This window comes from Pleurodeles waltl, chromosome 3_1, assembly GCF_031143425.1.
Source record: "Pleurodeles waltl isolate 20211129_DDA chromosome 3_1, aPleWal1.hap1.20221129, whole genome shotgun sequence".
Taxonomy (NCBI): Eukaryota; Metazoa; Chordata; class Amphibia; order Caudata; family Salamandridae; genus Pleurodeles; species Pleurodeles waltl.
Window position 1 is genome coordinate 1,938,892,718 of NC_090440.1, and position 15,769 is coordinate 1,938,908,486.

Here is a 15,769-nt window from a genome sequence, read left to right on the forward strand (position 1 = left end):
TATACCACCTCACAAAGGTCAGACAGGGCGCACAGGCCACACCACCAACCAACTTAACTCTCTCAAACACCATCATACATAGGGCGTACCACTATGTGGTAATTTGCAGGTATAACTGTAGGTTAGTGAAAGAAAGAGGCAGTCCCGCTTAAGTGGAAGGGGTGCATTGTGATGCTATCAAATAAAATTGGGGATGGCTGCCACCAGGCTTGCACAGCAAGAGTAAAGTGCTGCAACCTGTAGGCCATATTTATCCAAATCTTCGCCTCCCAGACCAGGTTTTACCAAAATTAGGGTAAGTAATATACCAATATTACCAAATAAATTGTTTTAAATATGCATGTGAGCTGTTTTTTTCTGCATGTATCTAGTAGTGTTGTGTGGTACAGTATCACTTGTGTTCCCACACTGAGACAAAGCTGTCTTCTGCATGCTGGCGTCAGAACTCCAATCGGGATTTTGATAACGCTTTTTTCTATATCATTTTACCTCTGTAGGCATAATGTACATATTTCCAAGGAAGATTCACCTGCGCTTTTGGTTTCCTCAAGTTTTGCGTTTGACAATTAGGCCAGCCCACTAGGGATCCTTAAGCCTGAAAAATGCCCAAGACCTATGTAGGTTAACAATAGGGGCAGACACATATGGCTTAGGGAGATGGTCAGCCATAGCTCTCACTTGCCAGCTCATTGATGTTTTTAGATATACTTAAAGGTGACATACCTGGATTCCTCGAGGTATTTATTTTTTTATTATTTTAAATGCTTTATTGAAACTATTTGCTGACAGTTTTTTTGTTCTTTTTTTTTTTTAAATAACATCTTTTTATTGGGTACACAGTAAAAAGCATAAAATAAACAACAAAGATACCACAGCAACTACCGGTTAGTTTGTCAAATATATCCAACATATACAATGTGAGCCAGACCCAGACAGGTAAAATCATAGCATTACAACCATATTCCGTCTGGATGTCCATCACTCGTAATGTTGCCATTGGTGATTCTGAGGAAATTATCAGGGGAGCAGAGCATGAACTTCCTCTATAAACATTCCACTTGCCCCAGATCTTCCCCTATTTGCCAGGGCACCCCCCTGCTCTCGTACAACACATTCTCCTCCATTATTAACCAATCGATGTCTTGTTTCCATTCTTTTGGAAGCGGTGCAGACGTCGCTGCCCATGAATGGGCTATGCTATGTTTCGCAATTATTATGCTTGTGGAGACCCAAATCAGTTTCATTTGGCCGAAATCTGTAGCTTCTCATACATTTAGGAGACACCACTTAGGTGAAGGAGTCAAGTCTACACCACAAACACTATTTATGCAAGCCAACACTGATCCCCAAAAGGCCTGAATCACTGAAAAATATCATATAGTGTGAAAAAAGGACCCCTCTCGCCCACACTACCGATGCCAGGCCGGGTCAGGTCTCCTACCCATACTGACCGTGGTGTAACAGGATAAATATGCTGTGTGTGAAATTTTAAGTTGCACAAGTCTAAATCTTGTTCTAAGCACTACCTCAGTAGGAAAGGCTAGGGCCTCCCGCCAATCCTTATCTGTCAGTTCTCCCAGGTCGGCCTCCCAGCAACCCCGTAAGTGAAGGTGCATATCTGGGGAATTATTTATCAGTTTCCTACAGGTCTGGAAAATCACCTTTTAGCTCATGTGTTCATCTAATAGCCTATCTTCCAATGGTGATCATTCTAGAAGGTCCTTCTCTCTCAGGATCGCATGGTGGACCATTAAATACTGAAAGGTCTCTGTAGTGCCAGGTCATATTCCCTCTACGAGTCAGAGACCCCAAGGTATTTTTAACTTAACTAGGATCCCGCCATCTGTCCAGTAGATCTTTATGTAAGAACCTGCACCTTCGTTTGAGTCTATCAGGAGGTCAAGTCCACCCTAGTGGCACTGTCCTACCAGGGAAGGACATTGCTGATGATGACGAATGACACAAACTGTGTGTGAGGCTTGGTTTTCCCACGCAATCTGACAATTCCTATGACATCCAAAAAGGGCCTGTACCCAAGTTCCAAAATAGGGAAAAAAAAGCAACTTTTCATTTCGAGCTACCGTACCCTTTTGTGATATAGCATATTTATTCCAATCCACCTGGGGTCTAATCTTGCTCCTAACATTACTTCAATGGTACAACAAACATGAAGAATGAGCGGTACTCCCAGACCGTTTATTTCCGTAATTCTAAGCAAACATTGGCAAAGCCCAAAAGATCTCGCCTAGGCGACAGGAGCTATTCACTTTATCAACATTTCGCCATTTTATACAGAAGTGCAGCTGCCGTGAAGCAACATGTCTGAGGAAAGCTTTTCTTTAATTAAAAAAGGCAGCATTGTTCTCAGTCATAGCACTTTTTTCCCCAATGCTAGTGGGGAGGAAGGGGTTGGGAGGGGGAGAGAGGCAACACTGCAACAGAGTAACGGGGGAGCGCTTTGACAGTCAGCAGAATCTGCGTCATAGCACTTTGTTGTTATTGTAGGAGGGTGTGAAGCAAGCAGCAGCAGGAAGACAGAGGTGGCTCGGAGGCAAGAAGCAAAATGTACAAGGGAGTGAGAGAGGCTGGGAGGAGGCAAGCAACAACATGGACGATAGTGAGGGTAGCTGACAGGCAAGCAGAAAGACGGGCAGGGGAGGGAATGAGGGTGATGGGCAAGCATCATGGATGGAGAGGGAGGGCCACCAAGCAGCAACATGGACGGGGAGGGAGGGGGCAAGCAGCAACACTAGAGTAGCATGGATGAGGAAGGGTGAGAAGAACACAGGGCGATAAGAAGTACACAAGGAAGTTAGCGGAAAGAGACACTCTGGCCGAGTGTGTAAACAAAAAAAAGGAGCACCCAAAAACAAAAAAAAAATGAGTAGTGGAAGGACAAAAGTAATGCGTCATTGCTCCAAGGGAGGGACAACACATGAAGAGGAAGGAAGCCTACACTAGAGGACCACTAAGATGGGAGGAAATTAAAGCGACAATGAAGCTAACCTTTCTCTTCATGTGTTCTCCTAAGCCTCCTGTTGGGGGGAGGGGAAAAAAAAAAGGAGTCTCCAAAGGACATATCATGAACTAAGTGAAACCTAAAAAGATGACGCGCAACTTTGTCAAATCCTAACCGCTATCTGATAATGAAAGGTCTCGCGGTTTACCGACATTCACCACACGAGGCAAAGAAATCCGCCTTCCTTCACAAAATAAGACTCAAATTTCGGACATCATCAGTATGGAAATATCCCTGCTACTTTTTGCTTTCATAGAGCACGAAAGACACTGAACAAATAACTTGAGCAAACATGACCCGGTAATCCATGAACTGAAGCAGCAAAAAGCACTACTCTCCGATCGTGGAAAGCAGCCACTCGAAAATGATTCCTGCATGGGCTTGGTCAAAACAACCACACCCCGTGGTGTTACACAAAATAACATGTTTAAACTTTTAAAGGGGCAACAGCCATTCTTCCAGCATCTTTTTCAGGGTCTGGGTTGACGGCCACGTCCTCCATGGCCCCTGCGAGCCAAGAGGCACCGTGCATTTTCCAGTAGCCAAGATCTGCCGAGATCGGCCATGGGATGGAGGTCACAGCTGGTGATGTCTGCAGGCGTCAGAATCAGATTTCTCAACAGCATCAGCTGTTCTCGGACTACATGCAGCGAGTTTAGGGACCCTGTCGCGTTTGTGTAACGGAATGGGTGTAGCTTCCTGTTCCGGGGCTCTGCTGGCAATGCTACGTTCTATAATCGTGCCGTGCTGTACGGGCGACAGCGTGGATTACGCAACAAAGACGAATGACGACTAGCAGGTTTATCGCTTGTATATACAGTCTAAAGTGGCCGCTATAACACACACAAAAAAGGACCGGTAGAACCCGGTCATGTTTACCGCCTCGAGAGATGCGTACAGACGCTAAAATGCCACTGACACAAAAACGATGGGATGGGTCAGAAAACACTACTTTGAAAAATACCATTAGCAGGAACTAGACAGTGGACCAAAATAATTCTAAACCAGCACAAGAAGTGATGGACGCAGAAAAATCTAAAGTGTTCAAAGGATTTACGATTCAAAACACCATTACAGAAAAAACAAATGGGTTCGTTAAAACTGCACATTATAAAACATGTAAAACCTGTAAATAGAGAATTGCCGAGTGGTGGGTGGGGGGTGATTTTATGTATTTTTATTTATTTTTTTATTTCAGGCAGAAGCAGCTCTGCACGGTGATCAAGGGTGCTGCGCAGTTAACATATGAACATTGTTTCAATGAAACCAGAAATTCCTTCTTTAAATAGCGGGAGGAGGCTTCAGACGCAAGCTAGAAAATGTTAACATTCATAAGATCTTTAATCTTCCCGTTACCACCGGAGATGCTCCGGCACGGACCCCTGCAGTTCAAGCCTGGACAGCCGGGGCCCACTAGACTGTTGAAATGTTTGCCCACAAACGGAAGTAGGCTGACTGGTCAGGTTGCCACAGAAACTAACTATAGTGACAAGAAACTAGGAATTTCAGGAGGAATTGACCGAGGACATCGGCATTTGCTGCAGCACACAAGATTAGACAGATCCTGCTCTGAAGCGCCATTTGGCAAGAAACAAATGACGCAGAGAGTAATTGCTGGCGATGAAAAGTGCAGTATTTACCGCTTTACCCCCATTCCCTCTTGTAAAACGAATACATTTGGGACAGTAGTTCGCTGTACAAAAACTGTACCCAGCTGCATTATCTCTCTGAACGGTACTACACCATAGCGGGAATAAGGGACACACTGCCAAGGCCCAAGCATTTCCGAATATGCTCCTTGGCCTCAAACCGATAAATGGACCAGAGGTACGATGAGAATGGAATAAATGACTGCCACCACGTGCAAGCTAAAAAGGAGCAGGGCATCAGTATCAGCAATGCTAGGTAGTAAGAAAGGCTTAAACAGCATCTTACAGTCGAACAGTAAATCATATTTCCTACTTTGTTTTTAGCGCTGGACAGGCCACCAGGTAAGTGGTGAGCTGGCCTGTTTTACTTCCTATAAATCATAAGATACTCAACAGAAAAAGGGAGACGAAACAACACAAGCGTTCATCTCTTATGCCCTAGTAAAGACCATAACAGTTGCATCAACAACGAGATAGCACAAGGAAGTGCCGCACTACTGTTACAGCCCGATATGAAGGAGTTATTTTATATAGTCTCGTTCACGTGCATTTACTAAGAAAGCAGAAGCTACATAACATAAAAATGCAGTTTTAAAATATATTTTCATTTTTAGCCACTTAACAACTATCATGCGTAATGAGAATTATTCCCAACCTTAAGAAAACAATGAACGTCGGACAGCAAAGTGTAAAATAATCCCACCTCAAAAACACATCCGGGACTAGGCAGATGGTGAGTTACATGGCTGTGCTTCCTTTTTTTGCATTTTGAGGGGCTTCTATAAGTATGACATGCAGGGTATTCTTCCGTGACATAATTTTCACTGACTCAATTTGCCCTAGCGGTCTGAAATCTGAAAAAGGCTTTTGAGACAGCAGATAGGTCTTACCAAAAGCTTCCTTCGTGAACCTAAGCACAAGTAAATACAGGGCTGTTTAAAACAAAGCACTGTACTGCAAGATTTGAAATATTCTGTACCAAGGCTGCGTTTCTCAAGACTCCACTCGGTAAGCAAACTCCCCTTGGGTCTATACCACGTACTCAAATACAAAAAAACTATCAAAAATGAAAAGCTGCTTATGAAAGAGAACTCAAATATAATTTATGCCACAAATGAAAGCTGCAATACTACTGGCATCAACTGAGCATGTAAATCAAATCGCCAGCCAGGACATATCGTGCTGTCAACAATATATACTAGTTCAAGAATTTGGCAATCCATCTTCTTTACAATCCGATTGCAGTCGTGACAGCTCATCAGATGGGAGAACAATGAGAAGAACTGGCCCCGGACAGGAGGAAGAGGAGGATGACACGATATGCACTATAAAAAGTGAAGAAACATCCACAAGTAAAAAAGTTTTGCATTTGTGAGGAACAAAAGACAAACCACACAAGCCACAGGAATAAACTTAGAATAGCAGATGCTATTTTCAGTGAACTTTTGATGGCTTAATCAAAAGCCAGACCTACCATGGGGTTAGGAGAATAAGAATAAACTGCTTATTAAGGCAAGATTAAATATCAAGGAAGAGACACCGTATTTAAATAATCACGATATCCGATTCAAGACAAAAATGTTTACCAGCTCAAAAGCAAAGTAGGGTCTGGCTTCATAAAAACCAAAGTAGTGGAATTTTCTTGCAGAATCCAATTGTCAGAGTAGGACGTATTCAACTTTTTCCAAAAGTGATGGCCAACTCCAATACATTTTGTGACTTCACACTAAAAGAAGAGAATGCAAGATGGAAACTACAAAGTCAAGTGGAATGAGAAGCAAAGGAGGAAACGTACAAAGCAGGGAGGTGATGCCTTCAGGTTAAAGGTAATGGGGTTATGTTAGTACAGAGTCTGCTTCTCAGCTTTTGCAAGAAAAAATTATTCTATTCAAGAACGATAGGGGGTGCCCATTCTTACAACTGTCCTTTATTTCGACTACTAAGTACTGCAGTCTTAAAATGCCTATAAGAAATCTATCACACAATTTTAGAGCACGTTCCAACTTTGTTCTTCACTCCAACAGATCCTCATTCAATCAAGGGTTCATTTATTTTAAAAACTGCGTTATCAAATACCCCCATCTACTGATGCAAGTGATCTCCATTCTCACCGACCAGGAATAATTATAAGGCCTACGCGAATTAAGGTAGCCTGCCCTGAGCAGGCGAGCCCTTTGTCTCATGAACTGTTTTTGAAACACGCCTGGGACATCTAAACAGCTTCCACTCTGCATTTAGGAGAAAGAGATGACTTTTGGGTATTTTTTTCGTTTTTTGAGATTCCTCATTACAAATATTATGCAAGCTTTACAATGAAAATGACAGTTATGTGGGTCAAAAGCACAGAATCTGAATCTCATTGGCACTCCAGCCAGGCATCCCAGAGAGCGGTTTAGAAATCAAGCTTAATCCTGGTCTAACTAGACTAGAAGACTGCTACTGCAAATCCTTCAACAGTCTGTGAAGGACTCCTCCTTCCACCCAGATAGTGCGCCTTTCAGGGGCGAGGGTGGAAACAAGATGTTCAGATCTCGATTTTATTTAACTTACGGGCCTCTCTCGAAATGTGGGCAATAGAGTCCCAGTGAGTACCTAGAGCGATGGTAGGAGTAAGTCACTTGCACTAATACCACTTTCAAGTCTGTCATGCTTAGTCCGGATTCCTCTTACAGTTTTACGCTTACCTTTACCCCCCCCCCCTTGCCCACAGGAAAGTGAAGACACTTAAGTTCTGCGAGTCACTTCATGTCTAAGGAATACAAGGGTCTCAAACACTAAAAAACTAGTTTTTTTTGTGGGGCGGAGTGGGGCACTAAATGCACAATCGCGTTCCTTGTTCTCCAATCTTTTCCCCTCACTGTTTTCTATAACTTTTAAATCCATTTCCTCTAGTGCATTTTGAAGCAATACAAAGAGCCGAACAATTACATGCAAATAGGTCTTCCCTGCTTAACATTGTTTTTTATTTGTAGTTTTATATAGTGTCAACTCGACCTGAAGTTATTGGAGCACTTTACCTGAGCACAAGTTACATTACACAAGGTCATGTTCATTTATTTTTTTGTTCTTGGGGCACGGGGAGATTAAGCAATGTGCCCAAAATTATAGGATGTTGAGCAGATGCCGAGACCGATCCAGGTTCATCAGCACTAAATTTGGCTTCTCTTGTCCTAACGTCACATCCTCTCTTCATAGAGAAAATCATGCAGCTGCCTCAGCAATTTAAAATTAAACAAAATATTCCGACAATACCCCACTCCCCCCTTGCGCCCCCCCCCCCACCGAAAGTCAGATTTAATAGTTCGACAGACTTAAAGCCCGCACACAATTTATAATTGCCACGCCAGTCTGTATGCAGCTCAACCATTTGAGCATGTATACCTAGCTAGCTGTCTTCTGAGAACAAAAGGGTCAGGCATTCCAAACGCAACTTAACAGAAGCAATTCTCCACTAAGCCTCCGAGAACTTGCGGCTACTTTTCCACTACAAATCGCACGCAGACTTTCCTCTAATTACATAAGACGCCTAGCACTCTCCATCGATAAACACCACGCACCTCAGCCTCTGTGCATACATTTTCAGTTGTAACAATATTATGAGACGGACCTAGGTTAGAAAAATGCGAGCTCGTGAGACATGCTATAAGAGTTTGGTGGTCGGTCTCGGTCAATGTTGTAGTCTAGTGTGACCAGAGACGTTGTATTCAGAGCTGTAAAACAGCGTCTCGACCAAGCTTCGGCGCTACTGCGTTCATTACAGGCGTCAGCTGCAGCTGAGCACAAACAGGAGGAGCGCTGCATGCTGGTCTCTCCCAAGCAGCAACAGAAAAGGGCATATGTTGGGGGGAGGGGTGGGATTCATCAGTGACGAAAGGGAAGACCTACAAGAAGGACTTGGCAGGAGACTTACGCGACACAGAGCAAACAGAGCATGCGCACGAAGCGGCGACTATTAAAAAAAAAAAAACATAAGCAATAATAAACATTTCTGAGCTTCAGCAGGAAATGCTCCCCTCTCACGAACAGAAGTGGCATGGTCTTGCCCTGGACTGCCTTTCGCTGATGAACACAATATAACAGTCCATGGCAAAGGGCAGTAATAATTCCTCCAAAGAGGAGACGGTGTCCCCGTTACGAAGGCGCAGCCGACCGGGCTGCCAAGATGGCGCTCTGAACATGGCTCTCGTCTGCACAAGAGAAGCAAAGCATAATGCTGGTGCTTAAATGTCTACATCGCCTGGCCAGTCCCCATGTTATGCCCGGAGGGAGTAGATGGGCAAGGATAACAGTGTCTGCGCGGTCTGGGTTGCTGTAGAGAAGCAGGGAGAAGGGAAGACATGCCTGAGAGCTTCACACTGCCTACCCACGGTTTACCATACATAGCACTCTGACATAGCACTCTCACACCTTGTCTTTAACCCCTCATACTACCAACACCCTGCACGATGTTAACCCTTGGGAAAGGACTGATCCTGCTTACGGATCTCACACTGCACCCAAACAATTCCACAAGACGTAGATGGCCCGCTATGACCCTCGCACTGTTTGCGCACATCGAAATTCCCCGACCATGGGGGGCAGACCGACAAAATACATGCGCCGCCCTAACATTTCGACCAAGATAAACAGCCACGGATGCAGTGCCGTCTAATCTGCACTTCTACCCTTGTCTGTGCTGCGGCCCTCCGGCATGTACTGTATGACACTTTTATACGCTAACAAAGAAACACAGTCCCCTGTGTCTGCCGCCAATTCACAAGTTGCATACTGGGGCAATATCCCTCCTTCCCTGCCACGCATTATGAATCAAGGTCACTTCTAAAGCGCAAAGATCTGAAGGCGTTCAAGCTCTGTGCCGTTCCTATACCCATTCACACGGACCAAAAAACCCTATACGCACAGATCGATAACCCGCTTCAAGACATCACATTAGTGAGACACACATCAAACAAAGTGCCTTAAAATTCACACACAATAATGGATTCTGCGTAGCAGCCGCCACCCTAATGCATTCTGGGCGTTATAGTCTTGTTTTTGCTTCCACTGAACTGATTAGCCTGAAATTGCGTTGTGGTTTTAAAGTTCAGGGCTTTTCACCTCCTAATTACTCCCAGTATTTCATTTGCATAGGCTACACCCTCTAGAACCCTCAGCCTCTTGTCCTCACATCAGTAGGTAAACACTTCTTTGCCACTACACTACCTGACTGGTTTTCGTGCAAGGAACGGTAAAGTAAATACCACTATGCCTAAACAGAAGAAATAAAGGTGAAATAAAATGCCACTAGTTAGCTCTTTGTTGATCCTACCAAATCCAGTGACAACAATGAAAAAACAGCACTGTCCTTCCTGAGATATGCGGCTTTCGCTTCACCTCAAAAGCTTTTTTAATACATGTATTTATTAATAAATCAGCACAGTGATTCGCTGTAACATTCTACAAACACACCACTAAAGATCTGCGTGACAAGGGCCCTCCAGACAACGGAGGGAACTATTTCTGGCTCAGACGGTATCTTAATTTCGAGGGGCGGGGTGGGGGCTCAACTATCAGACAGGTGGATTGGTGTGGTAACCTTGACATTCAGTGGCGTAGAACAAAACACAGACCAGAGTCAAGTGCAGCCAAACAACACGGGAGAAGGTCTTAAAAGTTTAGATCCATTCCCACCACTGCAATTGTAAGTGGCTCTGAATGTTCTTTATACTCTAGCGCAGTTTAGGTTTTAAATGCTCAGCCGCCGTCAGTGGCTGGAGTTCTCGAATACGTCGAGGCCCGGTGACTTTGCCATCACTATTAGACCTCTTTTATCTCCAGTTAAAAATATCTACCATGCTCTGTACATAGCACTTACCAGCACTGTAGATGGAAAGCCGCTGGGCAGTGGTCACAACAGAGTAGGTCCCCTCCTTCTCTGCAGCTGTCACAGCTATCGTGGTTAGTGGCCCTGCCGCTCCTCCTGCTTTCCTTATCTGGCTTTCTGCTCCTCTTCTCCCCATCCTCACTCTTGGGGGGAGCCAGGAGGGCCTGGATTTGCTGGGGGCAAACACACAAAGCTTTAGACTGTGGCTACTGGGCGTACTCAGGTCTGGGCTATACAATTCTCATTGCATCCAAATTACTCGCCATATCAACAATGTGGGGGCAGACACTCAAAAACACAGCGGGGGGGGGGGGGGGGGAGGGGTCAAATGCACTGGGACAGGGACAAAATGTAAACCAGAGAATATTGGAAATTATATGAAGCGGATTTTCAGGACACTGTGCACATGTTGCCAGTTCCAATGTTAACCATACTGCTTTGCTTACAGATTACCCAGAGCTATGGCACGGCACATCCATTAAGCAATACTATCTTTTATGGCGCAATCATAGGAAAAGGGGGGCTTGAAAGCATAGCCAAGCTGAGTCGAAGACACCAGTTCTTGTGTGGGAATAAAGATTGGAAGCAGTGAGAATTAGTCTTGCTAGTAGCCCTTCAATGCCCGGAATTGGCACTATTTAACAAGACGCGAGTCTTCTCTGAACTCGCAGATTGGGGTAGGCCACACAAATAAGATTTTGTGGGACCATGTGACGATTTTTTTTTATACAGTGCTCTAAGGCCTTCCTGGGAATGGAAACTTTACGCAGTGCATAGATCCCTTTGATATATTTCCATATCGTCAATACCTGCTATGTTACCCATGTCGACTCCTCTCATTCGAACCACACCCTGCTCTGCGCTTAAAGGACACCTTAGGGCGGCATAAAGTGAGATATAGGTCATCTGACATAAGGTCACGTAGATGGCCTCTTCCCCAACCCAACCAGGCTCTCAGAAGTACCACTGTGTGATGGTATATCAATTTCATCAGAAGCCTACTTCGATGTTTAGTAGCATTCTACTAGTGCTACCATCGCAAACATATGCAAGAAGTTTTCCTCGCCGTAAACTGCCATTCACTGTGGCAAAGAGACACCCATTAAAGGCAACGTTCACCCCAAAGACTACACATTAGTCTCAAAGCCCTCTGTCGTCACTGGACGAAAGATTAACAAAAAACAGACAATGAAAAAAAGGCACCATACTGCTTGGCCAACAAGCAAGCGGAAGTGATATTATAGGTCCGCCCGACATACGCAGTGCTCTATTTTTTTTTAGCTCTTTATGAAATACAAACGCAGGATGGGCAAACAAGAACCTAAATAAAGTACCAAGTTACATGCTGTATTATGACTGGCCTATGAGATCTACGAGTGGTGTTTATGACCAGACTCCCAAGAGACAGTGGTTTTCTGTTAATAGGTGAAGTCGAAACGTATAGTACGACTCAACTATAGCGTTTGTGCGCAGGGTTAATTCTATACATACTACTAATATCCAAAGCTAGCGCTTCCTGTGGGATATCGGTATATTAACATATAAAACATGCACTTTGGGTGGGGATCTTATTCGTAGTAAGCACTCAAAGTGCGCTTTCATGGGCTGCTCCGGGTTTTATATACGTGTATGTGTATCAAGTCCCCCCGGCTTAGGTACAAGCGGTCTACAAGTGACTCGTTTATGACGATCACCGTACAATAGAATGGTGGGGCACTTGCACCCCGCCCAATGTCAGCCATATGCATTCCTTCACGTATTTCTCCCTTCACAGCAATAGGAAAACAAAAGATGCACTTACCCATTGCTACACTATGCCCCATCCCTATTTATTTTCCTTTAACTCTATGTGTAAGGGAAGGTGTGTCTGTCGGTGCAACCTGCGCTATGCTGCCTCTTTGTGAATGAAAGCTCTACACGTAACAACAACCATCGCACTAGGCCAAGTCCCTTTTATCGGAGATGGTCAGCATACTACTGCGGTGATGGTTGGCAGCGTCCCTATCCCGGAACTTTTCATACTCACCTCCATGAGTCCCCCAGAGGTGTCCAGATCGTACATAATGGTCTTGGGTTCCATCCTGTCAAGCATTCACCCGGCGAAGGCTCCAGGCCCGGGGTTCCAACGCCTGCAGGCAGCTGGTGTCCGTCTGGTCAGAGAGGTTCCTCAGTCACTCTCCAAGAGAATTCAGCTTTTCCTTAGGTTGAGTTCCGTGTCCAGCGAGTGGTGTCCACTAATCCAAGGAGTTGATGCTTTATCCAGAGTGATACTCCTGCTCTACTGCTCCCCTATTATCCAGAAGAGGCGGGGGGTTTGCCGGAGATCTATTTTGCCCCTGCCTCCACTCCACGGTGCGGGTAGCACTGACCACCGCTCGTCGGGTCCTGCCACTGCCCTCGGCCTAGCCCACCCTGAGGGAGCCATGGCTGGCGGGGAGCCCGGGACCCGCCATTGCCCAGCCCTGAAGGCAGGACGGGCTCTCTTTATAGCGGAAATGGCCCAGCCAGAGGAGAAGACTGCTGCCCCTGTCACTGCTCCTCTTGTCGGTGCTCTCCTCCCCGGTCTCCGGCGCCCGCGTACGTGCCTCCACCGCCAATACCACGCAGTTGGCGCAAAGTGACTGCCCGCCGCCAGCACTCTGCGCAGGCGCAAAAACAAGTAACACAAAAGAAGGACAAGCCAAAACAAGTCAAACGAGAGACCAACCTAACCCCAGCGAAGGGGCATTCGTTGCCATCTTAGTATAGACAATTTAAAGTGTATACTATGATAAAACACCAAAACCATAATGTAACAGAAAAATATACAAACACAATCGCTCTGCGTTTGGCTATCCGTTCAATACGTGCATAAAATATTCAGAAAACCAGCATCATAAAAAAGTCAAAGGTGTGTTATATTCACACTAAACAAATCAACCAGAAAAAATATGCTTGCGCACATTTCTCGGAAACATTGCATATGTCTGTAGATGTTTTATGTACAAAAAGACTGCATACAAAATAATGTTAAATATGTCTTGAGTGTCATTATAGGTTGTCGTCCTCTTTCCATATTCATGAATGACCTGCGTCTCGTACAGTGCGCAGACTCCGCGTTATGTAGCCATACTGGTGAAGGAGAAGAGGACGATGGCTGCTGTGTGTAAAGCTTAAACGTTTTGGCAGAGGAGCCTTTCTTTCCAACACACCTTGTGCCAGTGATCTGCCATCGAGCCCGTCGGTGCATAGCTGATTTGTAATCCCACCGCTCCCACCTCTGACGACACGGGCGGTCAGTGACGTTCGGAGTCCATCTTGGTACAGGAACCTGCCATTTTAGTAGGGGAAAGTTGCGTTTTTCCTCAACGTATGGCACTGCCCATTCCAATGTCACTGGTCAGGCTTGCTGACGGCAACGAAATTTCATTCTACAGAAACAGGGCACAGTTGACACTGCGCCTGCTTCCTCGCTTCCGTGTTCGTCAACTCCACCACCCCGTCGCACTGTAAACATTGCCTGCCAGTGCTGTGGAAAAGAAAGACGGACTTCAATTGTGTTGCGAATGATGTTTAGAATTAAAAGAAATAGAAAGAAGGCTAGAAAAAACACGATGTTCATAACCCCTTCGCTGACAGGCCTTTTCCCCCTCCTGTGCTGAGCCTTTTTTTGGCTATTTGGGTCAGTTCGCGCTTAGGCCCTCATAACGTTTTGTACACATAAGTTACCCACGCCAATTGTGCGTTCTTTTTTCCCAACATCCTAGGGATTCTAGAGGTACCCAGACTTTGTGGGTTCCCTTGAAGGAGACCAAGAAATTATCCCAAATACAGTGAACATTTAATTTTTTTTTTTTTTAAATGGGAAAAAAGGCTGCAGAAAGCAGCTCGTGTTTATTTCCCCTGAAAAAGGCATCAACAAGGTGGCAAGATCACCATCTTCCCAGCAGGAACAGGCAGACTTCAACTGGAAAACCCAATTTGTCAATACAATTTTGACATTTTACTGGGACATACCCCATTTTTACAATTTTTTGTGCTTTCAGCCTCCTTCCCGTTAGTGACCAAAATGGGTGAGAAACCAATGCTGGATCCCAGAAAGCTAAACATTTCTGAAAAGTAGACAAAATTCTGAATTCAGCAAGACATCATTTGTGTAGATCCTACAAGTGTTTCCTACAGAAAATAACAGCTGAAATAAAAAAAATATTGAAATTGAGGTGAAAAAAAACAACAATTTGTCTCCACGTTTTACTCTGTAACTTTTTCCTGCGATGTCAGATTTTTTAAAGCAATATACCGTTACGTCAGCTGGACTCTTCTGGTTGCGGGGATATATAGGGCTTGTAGGTTCATCAAGAACTCTAGGTACTCAGAGCCAATAAATGAGCTGCACCTTGTAATGGGTTTTTATCCTATACCTGGTATACAGCAATTCATTTGCTGAAATATAAAAAGTGAAAAATAGGTATCAAGAAAACCTTTGTATTTCCAAAATGACCACAAGATAAGGTGTTGAGAAGCAGTGGTTATTTGCACATCTCTGAATTCCGGGGTGCCCATACTAGCATGTGAATTACAGGGCATTTCTCAAATAGACGTCTTTTTAACACACTGCCTTACATTTGGAAGGAAAAAATGTAGAAAAAGACAAGGGGCAATAACACTTGTTTTGCTATTCTGTGTTCCCCCAGGTCTCCCGATAAAAATGGTACCTCACTTGCGTGGGTAGGCCTAGCGCCCAAGAAAGGAAGTGGCCCAAAACACAACATGGACACATCAAATTTTTTCACAGAAAACAGAGGTGTTTTTTACAAAGTGCCTACATGTGGATTTTGGCCTCTAGATCAGCCGGCACCTGGGGAAACATAGCAAAGCAGCACATTTTTTAAAACTAGACACGTAGGAGAATCCAAGATGAGGTGACTTGTGGGGCTCTGACCAGGTTCTGTTACCCAGAATCCTTTGCAAACCTCAAAATTTGGCCAAAAAAACACCTTTTCCTCACATTTCGTCAACAGAAAGTTCTGGAATCTGACAGGAGCCACAAATTTCCTTCCACCCAGCGTTCCCCCAAGTCTCCCGATAAAAATGGCACCTCACTTGTGTGGGTAGGCCTAGCACCCACAAAAGGAAATGGCCCAAAACACAACGTGGACAAATCAGATTTTTTCACAGAAAACATAGGTGTTTTTTACAAAGTGCCTAACTGTGGATTTTGGCCTCTAGCTCACCTGGCACCTGGGGAAACCTAGCAAA

General features: G+C 44.7%; 1 protein-coding gene across 1 annotated transcript in view; it reads right to left on the reverse strand.

Moving 5' to 3' along the window:
* Nucleotides 1-14,009, reverse strand: part of PHF12 (PHD finger protein 12) — a 370,276-nt gene extending 356,267 nt beyond the window's left edge. Inside the window, exons 1-2 of the mRNA XM_069226214.1 lie at nucleotides 12,558-14,009; nucleotides 10,523-10,704 (exon numbers count right to left, since the gene is read on the reverse strand). Coding sequence (XP_069082315.1) covers nucleotides 10,523-10,704; nucleotides 12,558-12,623 — 248 coding nt within the window. The 5' untranslated portion in view covers nucleotides 12,624-14,009. The remainder of the gene's footprint in view (nucleotides 1-10,522; nucleotides 10,705-12,557) is intronic.
* Nucleotides 14,010-15,769: the final 1,760 nt, after the last annotated feature.